The sequence below is a fragment of the Candoia aspera genome, chromosome 1 (assembly GCF_035149785.1).
Source record: "Candoia aspera isolate rCanAsp1 chromosome 1, rCanAsp1.hap2, whole genome shotgun sequence".
In the NCBI taxonomy this organism is placed as follows: domain Eukaryota; kingdom Metazoa; phylum Chordata; class Lepidosauria; order Squamata; family Boidae; genus Candoia; species Candoia aspera.
This window is the reverse complement of record NC_086153.1, coordinates 100,345,201-100,362,456: the sequence shown is the minus strand read 5'-3', so window position 1 is coordinate 100,362,456 and position 17,256 is coordinate 100,345,201. Positions and strand designations below refer to the sequence as shown.

Sequence of the window (17,256 nt, the reverse complement as noted above, 5' to 3'; positions counted from 1 at the left end):
CAATAAATAAGAGGTATTTCTGCCCAGATGGATAAAGCACTCTCAAAAGCCAATGACAACAATTAAGGAGAAGCCTTGCATCCTTGGGTCAGGGCCAAATCAGCTAAAATGCCCACATTTAGTTCCCATAAGAGTGAACTAAAGTGCAGATAGACATCAGTGGAAACTTTAGATTTCCTTTTATTGTGCATAATAGATTATGCAGCCTCCTGATCTCTCTGCATTTAGTATGTCAGCTGGGGTTGCACTGGTAAAATCAAGTGAAACTAGAATTAGATTGTCCCAGAACTTTGAAGCCCTGGCAGAGCATTCTGGAAGACAGGCCTTTATGAAAAGGAATTCTTTGGCTTCTGCTCCAGTGAACAGAAGCACCATGGTCTGCTAGTTAACAGCACTTGAATGCCAAAAAAAACCCTAAATAAAAAATGCTTGACATATTGCAAAAGCAATGGCCCCCAAAAGAATCAGTTTAACCCACAAGAGTCTCTGATGTAGAGACAAACATCAAGCCACAAAGATGAATTCCATTCTTACAGTAATGGAGCTGGGGTCACTAGTGGGACTATTATTGAAATTGTTGCATACATACATGGATACATACATGTGTATATACACATATTTATCTTCAGATACTGTATATCTTATTTATTTGTTAGATTTATAAACTGTCTCACTCCAGAGGTTGCAGGTGGTATACGAAATCAAAACACAATATAAAGTAATAATATAATTACTTTTAAAATTAGATCAACAAGAACCATAATGCTACATCTCCTTCTAACTAGCCACATAATCATCAAAGCCAGATGTTAGCCATTTTCTGGGAGGCCATAAGACTAGACTTTTTCTTTGGGGGGGTACAGTAAACTGTTCCAAAGGAGTGGGGAAGCCATGGAACACTCTTGTCCCATCATACCTTTTGACAGGAGGCCTCTTCAGCAGGTGGTCACAATTCACCCAGGTCAGGTGGGCAGAAATTAATTGGGATAGGTGATCTCTAAGATATCCAGAACTAAGAACCCAAAACGTACAGACTTAATAGGTAATAACCAGGACCTTGAATTGCAGTTGGAAATAAACCAGTAATCAAAAAAGCAGCAGTATTGTTTGACAGTGTTATGATTGTCCGGTATCATACGAGCACCTTCATTTTCACCATTTGGAGTTTCTGGCCGGTCTTCAAGGGCAGCCTGATGTAAATTAATTACAGTAATCCAGCAGAAGATGAAAAGGGCATGAGTGGCCTTCTTCAAAGAATCCTGCTTTAGATAAGGGCACAGCTGATCTACCTTCTGAAACTCTGTGAAGGCTCTCCAGCCCAAGGTTTCCATCTGTTCCTCCAGCAAGAGCTAAGAGTGGAGGAGGACCCCTGACTGTATCCCTTTTTTTTTCAGGGCAAGCATAACTGCATGATGACCCAAAGCGGGTGGGGCATTAAAAAGAAAAGGATGGGGGGGGGGGGGTTAGATAATAGAAGCATTTTAGTGAAAATGTTCAGCACTGCAAAATTTGCTACAGGTTTCACTTATATACAGTATACTAACTGGAAACTCAAGTACTTGCTTACAGTTTAGCTGTGTGGCTAAATGGGACTGCCGACAAAGGAAGTGCAGCAAAATGAAGAGGGGGAGGGCAATGATGAGCAGAAATAGAAGGAAAAATATTTAGGGACACCTCCGGGGAAATAAATGCAAAGAAACAAAAGACCACACTATCCAGTGGAGGCTGGATACTCGTTCACCACACAGACGAGGAGGAAGATTGGCCTAGGTTCTGATACTTGACCAAGCATTGATGCAGAGCCAGAGGGGTTGGCATTGGGGAAAGGAAGCATTTTTTTTTTCTTCTTCTTCAAGTGGTGCAGTATGAAGAGGTTGAAAGTGTGCTTGCCAGCTATGCATTAAGGTCAACTGAGAGCTATTGTTTAAATAGCCTGTGGCTGAAAACTGTATCACTTTGCCTCTCTGATGAATGCTTCTCATCTTCTCTCCGGTCCCGCGGTTTCCTCCCCCCACCCCAGCCTGGGAAACAGTGCCATGAGCTGAGAAAGAGGTGAAAGGGAGGAGATGCGAACGAAAGCTCCTTATTTCAGCAGTTCCTTGTCTTTGGCATGCAGAATCTTTTTACAGGAGCACCAGCCAAGTCAGTATTGATCAATGTCACCCCTCCTCGGATGTCTCCATAGACTGGAAGGAAGGTCAGGTCTTTTGTCCTTTCAAGTGTTCCGTGGAAGAACTGCCAGAGAGTTGAATTCAGCAGGAGTCCTTGTTAGAGGATGTACTCCTGGGCATATGCAAAGGGCTCCAAGAACACCAACTAATGAAGTTGCATCAGGTCCCATTTCAAGAGTATTATGTGTGTGTACTGTAATTGAGTTGTCTGGGATGTCAGGTATGAGCTGAAGCCAGCTATCAACAAATGCTAGCATGCATTTATTGCATCTGAAGGACAAGGCAGATTTATTAAGAAACACACAGGACTGGAGAACCACACTGCTTGAAGAAGGAACGGAAGGGAAGGGGGGAGAGAGAGAGAGGGAAAGAAAGAGAGAGAAGTGAGGTAGGGGGGATTCCTTTTTTCTCTTAATAATAGAGACTTATTTAGTAATAAGCCAGATGAGAGGCACAAACACAGGGACACCCTGTGAAGGCCTTTCCCCCCATCTCTCTCTCTCTGCCTCCACCCTCCTGGGGTGTCCACAGGTAGAGTCAAAAAGCCTAAAGATGGACACAGCCATGTGATCAAAGCCCCATGTGGTTGCCAATTAATATTTTGTGGCCAGAATCTAGGCTTTTTTGAGCCAACCCCCCACCCACCCCCGCGGACAGCCCTTTCTCCATTTGAGGTGGTGCAATCTCTCCCAAGAAGCCCAGTTTAGCTAATCATGATGCTTAATAATAATTAATCAGGAAGACAGGAGCACTAGGATTCCTTCTGGATTTGCTAGGAACCTGAGAGACACTGGGTGGACTGATTCATCTTAGAAGAGTTGTAAGTTGCTTTTCAGAAGATACGTTTCTTAGGTGGCATATAACATTCCATAAAACCAGAAAAGGAGAATACTAGCATTAAAATAAGGAACAAGAATATCAAAATGCACATGAAAACAGTATGTTTGTTGATTGCTCATGTTAGCCAGATGTTCTTCCATAAACTCAAAAAAGGGAGGCAATGAGAACAGCATAATCTATTAATTAAAAGTGAAATAGAAGTGACTTATGGCCCACTCAAAGCACTACGTGGGAGAAGTCACCAGCAAAACAGTGCCCCTCTGTCATGTTTAATTCCCTATTCTGCTTGGTCTATGAGCAAGGCCTCTGTAAGCAATCTCAAAGATTAAACAAGTTGAATTTTTTTCCTTCTTTTTCAGTAAGATTTACTTTGACTATCAGCAGCTCCCATAGTCCTAGATCTGTCATATGTTCTGAATAAAAAGAATTGTATTGAGAAAATTGTATGTGTTTCAAGACTGTGTTCTGGATATTTCCATCTTGTTCCACAAAGGTCTCTGACATTTTTCTCATTGACAAATGAAGTTATGAGATCACACACACAATGCAGTAAATGCAGAAACAAAACCTTTCTTAAGAGGCAAAATACAGATTATTGTCTCCAAGTAATGTGGGCAGAATTGTTCCTATCCATTTTTACCACTGGTATAATCTAGTATAAAGAATGCCCAGACCAGGAATAGAAAAGATCAGATGTAATGCACCTTGCCCATTACAAGTAACTGCTCACATTTAGAACTAGTCTGCAGCTGCCAGATCAACTGAACTCCATGTGTAATGGCACTGAAACCATTTTCTGATCAGTCATATGAAGTACTGGAATAGGAGGGTTGCTAACTTTTCACTTGGTCTTGTTAGCTATGCCTGTAACAACTTTTTGATATGCAGCTGTTAGATTTTGATGTTTATATCTCACCTTTCATTCAGGAGCTCAAGACCACATCACAACTTGATGCCCTCCAGACTTCTTGATCCATTCGACTTCAATTTTTAAAAAGTCAGAATAGTCTTTAAATGTGATACTGTTTTGTTATAAAGTTCAGCATCAGCTTCCAGTGTTGTCTTTATTACCAAGAATACTTTATGTTGTTGCACAAAGAAATGTTGAGCAAGAAAATATTTTAATATGTGTGAGTACGTAATGGTCAAAGTTGGGCTAGGCTTGAAACAAGAGCACAAAACTTAAGAGGTTGACTGTATCTTATAACAAGAACAGATTCTCTTGTAGCAAGCAGTCAAGTATCATTAAACAACAAATTAGCAATTGTTATTGCAAGTCTGCCTAACATAATTCCTGGGGATCGGCACAAAGGGGCAGAGAGCAGTAAGTACTGAATGAAAAGGTATTATACCTATAACTATGTCCACACAAACTGAATTAAGGGTGGAGGAACTCAACTGCAAAATGCAGAGAAAGCCTCTAAATAATAGGTAAAATGAAGAAGCACCTTTCAATAACAACTGTGTGTCATATGTACATTTTCATAAACTTCTCACCACTTTTACACATCTAGTCAATGAACATTTCTGCAGTATTTTGTTAGCTACTTCAACACCAGGTATGTTGGTCTAAAGTTTCCATTAAGCCAATCCAAATGAGCTAATAGCAGGGTTTGGTTGCTGTTGTGGTCAGCACGTCATTGTGTTGAAGATGTTGACTAGGACTGGGGAGATCCAGGTTCCAATCCACCTTTAGCCACGGAAGCTCACTGGGTGACTTTTGGCCAGTCACTCTGCCTAACCCAATCCAGAGCTGTTGTGGTGGTGAAAAATTGGAGAATACCACATATACTGTCTTGATCTCATGAAAGAAATATCTACCATCCATCCATCCATCCAACATCTAAACATGAGGCCAGACATGTTACTTTTGTTTCCCAGGACTCTGTGATTCCAGGACCATGTTGCCGCAAAAGCAGTAACTCCTGTGATGCTTTAAAAACACATTTACTATTTAAATGTGCTTTAAAATGCTTTAAAAACACATTTACTATTGCAATAGAACAATCTATTCCATGCATGGAATGCAGCCCTAAGAAAAGAGTATTAGAGATGCTGTTACTGTTTGGGGGAAAAGAAACAGGGAAATACATAAAAAGGTCAGATTTTGCTGTTAAACTTCTAATAGAGCACCTCCTGGTGGATAGCAAATGTCTTTTAAAAACACAGCACAGACAGTTGTATTTGCTTCACTTTGTCCCATCCTAAGTTTAAGTGACAACCCTCAGTACAAAAACTGCAGGGAAGGCACTGTATGTATGCTTGTAGTGCTTCGGAAGGTAAATCTTGTCTAAGTCATTATTTCGTACAGTAGTGATGGAAAACTCACCTTCAGTCAAATCTGTGCTGTTTCCTAACTACTACTACTGTCAACTTCAGATTACTTGAAAATGGTCGTGACGTTTTTTTTAATGCGATATTGAAGGCTGGGAAATCTGAAAGACAAGAAAGTTTGCTAACCACAATTACTGAAACTAACCTTAGATCTTTTGCCTGGTACACAGAAAGTAAGAGATTTCAAACCGAAAGAAAGCCATTTTAACTTTGCATAGCTCAAGGACTAAAAGGCCTTCCCAGCCTGTTTGAAAGCCAAAGTTCACCTACCTCACCCCTTTTTCATGAGAAACAGCAGCATGCTTCAGAATCTATCACACTGACCTTAGAAATTATATTGTCCTGAACTCCTCACCGAAAACCTCATTTTGCTTTCAGTCATTTTGTCTGCTGTATTCTTTTAGACTAAGTGGGTATCACTGAGTTGGCCTAGAGATGGATAAAACAATTATGTTGGCAAAGATTGGATGGCTGTGATGAACTAACAGAGAGATTCTGGTCCATAAGCTGCATCCTTGCTTGTGACCAATCAAGGGCAGAACAATCTTGCGGTGACAGAAGAATCCCAATCTGTGGAAGAACAGCAGAATGCAATGCCCTTCTGAATGTGTACCAAGACAGCTGGGATGGTCTTTTCTACATTCACTCTTTGGTGCATCATCCATCAATTGTTTCCAAGGGTCAGAAAATAATTGTGCCAGGTATGTTTCTAGCTACCGATAGGACTCTGGAGCAGGCAGAGCCTATTTCACCTGATCTGATCACAACACACATCCAGAATCCATAGGCATTGGTCCCTAACCCCAATGATGCCAAAAGCCAAACCACATGCTGGTAAGTCACGATAGGAATTCTGTCATTTCATACTTGCATTGCAAGATTGCACACAAGTACACAGGGGCAGAGTGTGCATCATGACATTGCAACATATGTTGCCACTTCCTTCCCTTGTCCTCTGTAGACACCTATGCTGGAATGGCTCCTTTTGTTTGTTTATAACATTTGTATAGCCACCCATCTTAAAGCCAAACACTGGGTGGCTTACAATCCCAAAATAAAGCAATATAGACAACAATAAAAACACAATAAACAAAAACACAAGAAGCCAGGAAAGCCAAAACAGAAAAACCTGGCACCACAACCAGTCCCTGATGCCACTATGTTCTCATCCCATTCTGACCTCACCTATCCCAATGCTTGGGGGAAGAGCCAGATCTTAGGTGCTCCTGAAGGTTAAAAGGGTGGGGGCCTGTTGGACCTCAGCAGGGAGGGTGTTCCATAGGGCAGGGGCTGCAATGGAGAAGCCACACTCCCGAGGCTCCTTCTTGCTCTTTCCAATAGCAGGGTAACTACAGAGGTGGGCTTCTCTGCCTGAATTGAGGAAAGATATTCACGATCAGACCTTTCTCTCTAATGCAAAGGAAGGATGCGCGACCTGAGAACCATGAGATTGTTTCACCAGAGACTGAAGATTCTACCATGAGAAAATCAGGCTTGCCTTTTCTAAAGATAACAGAACTTGCCATTAGTAGTTGAATAATGAGCAGAGACAATATTAAGTAGTATTTACTATAACTTAAGTCTCCACCAATGTGCACAAATATACATAAAACAAAATTCTAGGGCAGGAGAGGGCAGAAAGAGTTAATGGAGGAAAGAAAATGGACTTCCTTGATATACTGAATGTATGAATTCCCATAAAGAAAAAACAGTATCATTCCAAGCAGAATTTCTGCAATTCCCATAAATAACCAGAAATTCTGACAATTTTTAATACAGCTAATATTAGTATCCAGTGGATAAAAGTGCTAGATCTATTATTAATGACATTAGTGAGTTAAATGACGAACATTTAACACCTAGACTTTCATCAATACGTGCTTTCCCTCTGATACCCAATACTCTTCAACATCACTGGAGAGATTTGCTTGATGTTTCATTAATTCCTTAGCATTGTAACTTTTCTGCACTTCAGGATGACCCTGAAATGTTCTCTAGTTGTAGGTGATCCATCTGTACTCAAGGCCTGTGCAGACCAGGAGCTTTAAGAACGAGACCGTGACACTCACACCTTAACTTGGGTCTAAATCAGCAAGAAATCAGTCTTCAATATTAATTTCACAAAACCACAAGAAATTTCAGATTAGATCATAGACAATACAAGGAAAACAAAAGCAGATGCTGTCATAGATGATTTTTCCAATATACAATCACAGTGTATTTATTGTATTTGTAACTGATTTTGCTTTTAATTTTGCTTTTATTGTAAACCGCCCAGAGCCCCTCCTTGGGAAGGAGATGGGCAGTGATAAAGTTTGGTAAATAAACAAATAAATAAAATTTACTAGAATTTCACTGGATTATTCAACTAGGGAGAGTAAATCTTACAGCATTTTTATACAATCCTCTGAAAAGCAAGGCATGGCATTGAGGGCAGGTGTTAGCTGACATTTTATTGGAGGAAAGCAGTGATAATCATACATTTTAATTGAAGTAAATTACCAATTCGATCATTTTAATAGCTACATTGGTTTACAAACTTTAGCAGCCTAACTGTCCAACTGAACAAAGAATGCAAGCTTCTTCCTGAACCAAACATAATAAATGTTATCTGTTACCAAATAATACCTAGTGAATTAATAAAAACCATAGATCAATAGTCATTATGCAATGGAGCTAGACAACAATACAGTAAAGCAAAACAGATGTTAAAAGGAAGATGGGAGGATTCCCCCCAAAACACATACACCACTTTTCAAGAATTTGGGAGTTCATTTTACCAGAACAACAAAATAATTGAAAACCTGACAGAATCAGAAATTTCTATAGGATGCTAAGAAAACTAAATTAATTATAAAAATACTCTATGTGCTTCTTTACTAGAGATTCTTCCTCTCATAATTTCACCAAAATAAGCTAACTGGATAGTCAATGGATATATGTACCTTAGAGAAAAATCCAAGTAAAATAGCGTTTCACTCATTGCATTTCAAATGGTTTATTCATACTAGTTCTGCGGACTTCACTACCTTAAGGCTGCAGTTTTATGCCTCTCCTCTGTCAACTCTGGACAATGTCCTGAACATGGAAAAACAGCCCCAACCCACCATAAACCCTAGCCTCTGAAGGATGTCCTCCCAAAATCTGAAGCTCACTGTTGGAAAGGTCTTAATATCATAGGACAGCTGCAGGAGGGAGGGCAAGCGATACTGTGCATGTCATGACACAAAATGATGCAAGAATGTGATACTGTAACATGACATTTTGACATAATCTGCCCTTTATCAGGTGCATGTGCTTAAATAGGCATACACAAGAGAAACACTCCCAATCCACTACCACATTCCCCACTACTGCAGAGATTTAGACTAGCTTTCAGTGAAGAGAAAAACCAGGAAGAGGGAGGTTTTATTTTTCAGGTCTGCTGTCTGCACCTGGTGAGCTAGAGTCTTCTGATAGAGCTCTCAGTTTATTTCACTTTGAACATAACACTCCAATAGCATCAGATTTTAGCTGATAATAGGTAGAAGTATGCTCTTTTTAGAACCTGATTCAATTTTTAAAGGGTCTGTTAGGTTGCTTATTGTTTGCAGCATTATTCCCAAGTCAAAAATTAAACCAATTATAAAAGTAACATCCTATATTTTTGAGATGGTAGGAGACATTAAAGCTTAAGATTTAGCATTTTTCTGAATCTCTTCATTCCAGTCAAAGTCTAACACTGCATCATCCAAATCAGTTACTGAGAACAATTTTCCTGTAATTCTGTTGGCCTTTCCTAATTCAAAGCATTTCTGGGTGTGTTCGGCACAATCTGTCTGGGGCTTCAGTGGCTGTCGTTCTCTCACCTCATCCTTACTGGTGCTATTCAAGGAAACTGGAGATTCGTCTGATGGTGTAAAGGCAAACTTTGCCAACTTTGCTAAAGTACTCGGGCACACTTTTCTTGATTCTCGGCCATCCGATGTTTCTATTCCTGTCCCTGTCTTGTTTGTGAAAGAAATGGCTTTGGTTTTATTTGGCTTTGGCTTGTCTTCCTCTTCCTTGTTTTCACAAGCTTGTTTCTCCTTGCACTTATTTCCTGTGTAAAGACTGTGGCTTTCCTGATATTTGTCAGGATCTTCTTTTCTCAGTCTTTCTCCTTTTGATGTACTTTGGGTAAAAGAGTCAGGGCTGTAAATAGTCTCAGGGAATTTGTGAAGTTCCTCATCTTCAGGAGAAAGAGCAAGCTTAGGTTTTTGTCGAAAGGAAAATTTTGCGAGCTTAGAGGGAGCATCTCCTGAATTCTCAAGGACCTCAGGTTCCCTGCAACTTCTTACTTTCTTTGTTTGGTCTCTATTTCGCTTCCGGTTTAAAGTTGTTGACGTCAAATGCCTTGAAGGCACATTGTGAGACAGGGAAGCACTTCCGTCTTTTATAGGACAATGTGGGACAATTACAGGATGAGAAGATAATGAAGGTAGATGATCCCCAGCCTTGGAATCTGCTATACTTGTACAAAACCTCTGGATCTTTTCAATATTCATCTTCCGCCACTTCTTAGAGGCCCTTTGAGTAATGACTAAGTTAGGTGTGCTAGGGGAAGCATTTGGACCCTTGTAACTTGCTCCTGAAGGGGAGTTTATAGGCTTTCCTGTCCTCTCAAGGGCAAAACTAGCCTGTATACAAGAATTCCCCTGGTCTTTTTTTGTCAGTGATTCCCTATTCTTGGCTTGCTCAGCTTGTCTTAAACAGCTGGTCTCTTCAGAAGACCTACTACTTCTTGCTTCCAAAGCCAGATTGTCTTGAGATGTTACTGCAACTGGAAAATTACAAGTGACCTTCTCCATTTCCATATTACCTTCTGCTATACTATCAAACCAGTTCAAGGTGTTATCCCTGCTGTTCTCATTAAGGCCGTTCCATTTCTCTCTTACTTGGGTATCATCAGATACATGTCTGGTTGGGAATCCTGGATGCGTATCATCCTCAGGAGTTATTTTGGCTGACAAAGGTTGCAACTGAATATTATTTTCCTCTTTATCTGAATGCTGGGAATGAATCCTCTGCTCCAATTTCCCAAATGTGTGATTATTTAAAGATGCTTCTCTGCACTGTAGAGACGGGCTTGAATTTCCATTCTGTAATCTAAAGAATTAAAAGAAAAATAATTTTTGCCAAAATAAGTTGCATTTTTAGAAGCTTTGAAATATATAAGCTGATGCATTCCAAGGTAACAAAAATGAGTAACTACATGACTTTAGGCGTATGAGGTAGACTAGAATATTTGCTTTTGGGGAATAAATAATTCCATAAGCAAATCATTCTTGTACCGTAGAATTCTATGTTGATTTACTCAGGAATAAATTGAGTATCCTTAATGGATTTTTTCTCTCTCCTGTGTTTAGGACTGCAACCCTAGTTCTTGATATTGCTTTTTGCATAAAAATTAACAAATAAATAAGAGAATGATTCTCTCTTATACTGTTAATTATTTACACTCATATGCCTTCAAGACCATGGCTTACAACAAAGAAAATATTAATAATCATCACATCACAGTTTGTCATAGCAGCACATGTGTAATCTGATTTAAAGTTGATGTTTTTTCTCCCAAATGTAAATATTTAGCACCTGTCAAGCCTTTTTAATTCCTCCTGCAGAAGGTGCTGCAGCTCCAGCTTCTTCAAGATTAGTTCACATTGCATTCGATGTTGCTCCACTGGATTTTCAGGAAATGAAGTGTGGAGTGCATTGGCACCACCAAGAAGTGCACCTCCCTTCAAGATGACAAGAAATGTGATACAAGAACACGATGACTGGTTATGTCTGTGTAAACTTCTTAAGTTAAACTACGCATGGTAAAGACTTGGTAAAGCTTGCAAGCGCTGAGCAAAACTATTTATTTAAAGAAGTTTTAGAGTTTGGGTCCTTGGAACATTACATAAACATTCACAGCCTTTGGCTTTGATCTTAAATAAAGTAATAAAAAAAAGCTTCCCATCCCCTGGCCTGCTCCCAAGAAGCCTTTGGAAAACATGGGCCACTCCTGAACAATATGGGATAGGACACAGTGGGTTATCTTGAGGAAAGAGGAACATTTCCACAAACTGAAGCTCTTAACTCATCAAAACTTGAGTCCTGGAAATTACATGTTTAATGCTGGAAGCTGCTGAGAGGAGAGAAGAGGTGGCATGCACTGGCTTTCCTGTACTTGCCCATCCAGATTTTGTTTTGTCCCCAGATCAGAACAATCAAATAATTCTGGGTTTCACTTCTACCAAACTGTAGTTGGTCCAAACTCTTTGCCACAACTTCTGGAACATAACAGATTGTTCCATGTTTGAAACAACTCACTTTCCCCATTTTGTGCACACATCTAGTTCTTGATGAAAGATGTACATAGGAGAGATTAAGGCCACACAATCTCTTTTATGTGGAAAAGATGTAAGTGTAACCCATTAAGTACACAGCACTGTCTTGATGCACTCACAGACATTTCTATAAAGATGGTATGGTAAAGTAATATGGACTATAAAGAAAAACATGCTTGGTACAGTGGGAAATACATTACTTCACTGAACTCACTGGAAATTACTTCTTAATAAGGGTACTTAAAGGATTGCATTACTGGTGTCATTTCTTTCTATATTGTTCATCAATCTGAAATACTATTATCTATAGAATATAGAACAGAACTAGGAAAAAGTTTTGCATTATTTTTAGGGAAAGCCTATAAATTGGACAGATTTGTCCTCCCCCTTATCATCTAATTATCTTCTCTTCCCATTTATTGAGGAACTTAATTTTGTTGCCTGCAATCCAGAACTTTTTAATTTCCTTGGGTAATATAGGTCAAGTAAAAACTTGGATGAACTAGACAACCACAGAGTTGGGCTTTGGATTTATCAACCGTGTTATTTTTAAAAGATTAAAACTAATCATAATAATTCCTTTTCAGAGCCATATTAACTAGGCTTGCTCTTCCATAAAGCCTTCTTTGATACCAAGTCTAGAATGTACACGCACATATCATGCCATATTCTCAGCCCTTTGAGGTAGACAGGTCAGGAAACAGACTCCCCAATTCTAGCTGAAACTATATTGATGTAGGCTGCAGTAACAGAACCTTGAAAGCCAGACTCTAGTGAATTTGGGAGCAGTGAGTCTTATCAGCCTTCTCATGCTTTCTCTGTGTCCTGGGCTTAAAGCATGCTGTTATTTTTTCAACCGTCACCTCCTTGGCTCTCTACACATAGTACTCCTATTACATAAATATCACACAGTGGTGTCTTAAAAAGTCATTTAAAACAGAAAAATATTATGTGTGTAGGAAGTTTATTGTCTAGGTACATGGATATGACCCATTTCAATTTCCATAACTGACTGTGAACAGGGATTAACTTTTATGCAAAGTGACAAGACCTGGAAAGTGGAGGTCATGGTCTTATACTTTTGATGTCTACAGTCTGGGCTCCCTTTTATCACAGACAATTGTTCTGGTCATCTACGGTATATACGCAAACTTACTTGCATGGAGGATTCCATCACTGAAACCACAGTTACTGCATCTTCCACAGTTACAATTTCCCTGAACATCAGTCGAGCATGTGCTGAAAAACAGGTTTAAAAGAAAATCTATAAAAGTTGCTAAACAAATGATTACATGGAATATACTGAATGCACACGGCACCTATTCAAAGTTTTATTAGCAACACCTGATACACATCCATCCTATTTTATCCAATCTAATCTACCGGTATTAGATTTATATCCTGTCTTTTGATCAGGAGCTCAAGGTGGCATACAAGGAGCATTCCCTTCCCCCGTTCTTCCCAACAAAAACCACCTTGTGAGATAGGTTGAGCTGAGAAAAAGTGGCCCCAAATCATCCAGAGAGCTTCTGTGGCTGTCATTGGGCTAGCCCTTAGATCTCCCCACTTCTAATCCAACACCTTAACCACACTATCACACTGCTGTATAGGGGAAAAGAAAAAGAAAAAAAAATTAAAGGAAAACACACACACACACACAAAGGAAGAGCAGGAAAAAAAGAAAACTGTAAAGCATTCCCTATTATGTATAGAAAATGTGATTCAACCTCATTTTTAAACTATATCATTAAACTTTAACCAGACAGAGTAATACTGATCCATTATAGAAAGTGAATACATGTGATTGATCCCAAATTGAAATTCTGTGGTTGCATTGCCTTATAACATCTAAGAAATTATTTTGCTGTACCCCATAATCAGTATATCCAAAGTTCTTCATATTATGATGTATTCTTATTTTTTAGGATGTAGTTTAAAAATATAATCACTTCTTTAAACCACAATAATCTTTGTAACCCATTACTAACAAACATCTGCATATTAAACCAAAACAGGGAGAGAGTAAGAGGTGCTCATATTGAGTTAAGTGTCCCCTCCCTCATGCATTCTATACTTCCAGAATAACATCATTGACAGCCAACCCTTGTAAAAAAATTTCTGAAGTGTCCAATAAACATGAAAGACAACCTTTTGTTGGATTAATCTCATATTAAGATTCTTAGAAATATAACTGTTATTCTTTAAATAACCTTCAGCCACTGACTTATTAATATGAGATACTTTAACAATTTATTACAAAGTTCCTGAAAATAACTAATATCTACCATAACAGTACTTTTTAATTGTTTATAAAATAATATGATAGGCTTAAATAATCTAAAACACATTCTGATATTGACAACAGTTCAGAATTTTAGATGCTCCTAATACAACTTCACCAAATTGCAAATTCAAAAGATGTTTTCATTGAATATACTGCTATTCTGCAACTTTGGGTGACCTAAATGTCTCTTGCAGTAACTCAAATGGATTCAAGCATGATAAGCTATAAACTAATCCAAAGTATTAATATCCCTACTTGCCCACTACTTCCAGAAAAAAACAATTTAGCCACAATTTCTAGGCTAGGATTATTTCAGAGTATATGTATCAATATGTTTTCTACTACAGATTAAGGTTACTATGGTAACTAATCATTTTGGCTGGGTGAAGAGGTTGAATTTAATTGTCCCCTTTTCACGTGTTAATGGTTGCATTGCCTAAGGGAGGAACTTGCCTGGACTTGTTTTAGTTTCAGTTTCCCTTCTGTGTAGGCTTGCAGGGAGTATGCAGCTGAGGGAAATCTCTCCTCTCAGCAAACAGCCTTTAAATATGTTTTGCTTTCTGTAAATAAAATTATTTTTATAGAAATGCCTGGTGTGTGATTTTCCTGATCTCTCCTGGGCCAAAGGCTTTCTAGCATTCTGCCAACAATATGTAAGAGCACAAACACAGCACAGGAAGAAAAACAAACAACTTGGATAGCCTTTCAGAAAAGCAGACAGCTATTTTGTCATTGATATCAATTGAGGATTGGTGCTGATAGTCCCTCATTTATGTTCTGGAAAAATGCCACGTAATTCTATTCTGCTGCAAATTGCTGCATGGTGACCCATTTCAGAAACAGCAGAAGGCTCTATGGAAGGTCATTTAATACTTGTGAGCAGATGTCATTCAATCTAGAACACTGAAAGTTGCTCTCCGTGTCTTTCTTTTTCCTTCTCTTTTGTTGTCTTTCACTTTTTCTTTTGTTCTTTAACATCTCTTTTTTTCTATTTTTCTTTTTTCTATAGTTTTTAAATCTTACATAAAATCTTCTTTTAATAAAAATTCTATCTATCTATCTATCTATCTATCTATCTATCTATCTATCTATCTATCTATGAAAGTTGTTCACAGTGATGCTCCTGCGATATAAAAAGGCATAAAATATCTTTATTCTGTGCTTCAGCTTACACAAGTGTAAGCTGGAGAACTATGCCTGGGCCATATTATGCAGGCATGGAAAAACTTTACATGTGTGAGCTATTTATTATACAGGCAAGAATCTTTTGAGATCTTGCACCCATGAAACACACTGCCAAAACAAAGAAAGCTATTTTGGCGCCCTCTGGAGGTAGACAATACTATTTGAACCGATTTTTGATTACAGAAGTCAAATCTACTGAGCTGGGTAAAATGCTGGCTGCAGCATTTCTTCAAGAGCCAGTCTGGTCTAGTGGTTAAGGCTCCAGGCTAGAAACCAGGCGTCTGTGAGTTCTAGTCCCGCCTTAGGTATGAAAGCCGGTTGGGTGACCTTGGGCTGGTCACTCTCTCTCAGCCCAACTCACCTCACAGGGTGGTTGTTGTGGGGAAAACAGGAGGAGGAAGGAGTATCAGGTACGTTCCCCAGCTTGAGTTATTTGTAAAAATAATAAAGGCAGGATAAAAAATCTAAAAAAAAATTGTGCGTTTGTAAATCTATTCTATGGAATGTAGCTATAAGAAAAGAAAGAGGAGAAGAAAGAGGTCTCACCTTCAGCAAGCCGTATCAAGCTCTCTAATAAGCGGATCGTGGTTCGGGCCGCGTTCCGGCAATCACTCTGCCTCTGCATCTGATAATAGCGGACAAGGATCAGGTGGCTTTCATCAGTCAGTATCGGCTGGAGTTTCTTGATAAGGCAGAAGTAAGTTTTCATTTTTTCCATAGACCAGAGCTTTTCAGATGTGTTTGGGCAGCCTGAAAAAAGAATTAAATAACAAGAACACCACCAATACTATATGCATGTCTTCTAGGCTATCAATTAGTCTTATGAAATGGTTTTCTGAGTAATCAAAACCTAATGAGAATTCAGCAATCACACTTCATGCACTTGAAATTCTCCCTTCAACGTAATGTGTGCGCGCACGTGTGTTAAATTTACCTCACTTGCTCAACTCTGACCCTGTGCTAAGCCCTAGTTTGCTTAACTGTGGTTTCTGTAAGAGCCGCATTGACTGGGTTCATACCTAACACTAAGTCCTAAATGTAGCTTACAAACAACAATGCTGGGTTCACATAACACTTTCAAAATGAAAAAAAAAACCTATTATTGCTTAGCACAACATGTCACCTTGGCTACTGTAATCTACTTTGCAATGGCCCCATGCTATGTGTAAGGGGACTGGACAAAATGTTGATAGCCATTTTGACCACATAGTAACAATACATTTTTTAAAAATCTGTTCAATTGTGTGATTCTTGGAGACTGCCTGGACAAGTCCTTGCAGTTTTCTTGGCAAGGTTTTTTGGAAGTGGTTTGCCATTGCCTTCTTCCTAGGGCTGAGAGAGAGTGACTGGCCCAAGGTCACCCAGCCGGCTTTGTGCCTAAGGCAGGACTAGAACTCACGGTCTCCCGGTTTCTCGCCTAATGCCTTCACCACTACACCAAACTGACTCTCATAACAATACATTACAGTTACGGAATATGTCGATGCAGATTCTCAGTCATCCAGGTGGAATTGTCTGTAGGTTGAGTCGTGGCAACTGGATTTCTTTCTTTTTGGCTGTAACGTTTCGCTGCTTGTCCAAGCAGCTTCTTCAGTCTGGGCAAAGGTTGGTAAGGAGAGACATCCCAAAGACAATCCACATCTCCATGGCACAATTAACAGCCATTCAGGTGCAGGGACAATGCAGCCACCCTGGAAGACATATATGGGGTCCCCTCACCAACCTTTGCCCAGACTGAAGAAGCTGCTTGGACAAGCAGCGAAACGTTTCAACCAAAAAGAAAGAAATCCAGTTGCCATGACTCAACCTACAGATATGGAAGTAAGTGGGAGACAGGATGCACAACTAGAATAATTACACAACATGATAGTGTATGTGTGAATAAAGCAGAAAGAGGCTTTGGTAGGAAAATGTTCACGCAGTTTTAGTGGGAAGAAGTCTTGCATGTTACCAGATTATGCTCGTATAAATCACATAATGTTGATTTTTTTTTGCATAAAAAGAATTCTTGGACAAAAGGGAGGAATTGCACAATTGTGAATTTACATAAGAGTGAATTTGCATAAAGTGAATTCATATAAAGCAAGGG

The 17,256-nt window shown here is 39.2% G+C and overlaps 1 protein-coding gene across 1 annotated transcript in view; it reads right to left on the bottom strand.

Moving 5' to 3' along the window:
• Positions 1-7,772: 7,772 nt before the first annotated feature.
• The window catches only part of MCM9 (minichromosome maintenance 9 homologous recombination repair factor), a 38,261-nt gene continuing 28,777 nt past the window's right edge, over positions 7,773-17,256 (bottom strand). The window contains exons 10-13 of the mRNA XM_063310659.1: positions 15,714-15,917; positions 12,855-12,937; positions 10,959-11,104; positions 7,773-10,472 (exon numbers count right to left, since the gene is read on the bottom strand). Coding sequence (XP_063166729.1) covers positions 9,017-10,472; positions 10,959-11,104; positions 12,855-12,937; positions 15,714-15,917 — 1,889 coding nt within the window. The 3' untranslated portion in view covers positions 7,773-9,016. The remainder of the gene's footprint in view (positions 10,473-10,958; positions 11,105-12,854; positions 12,938-15,713; positions 15,918-17,256) is intronic.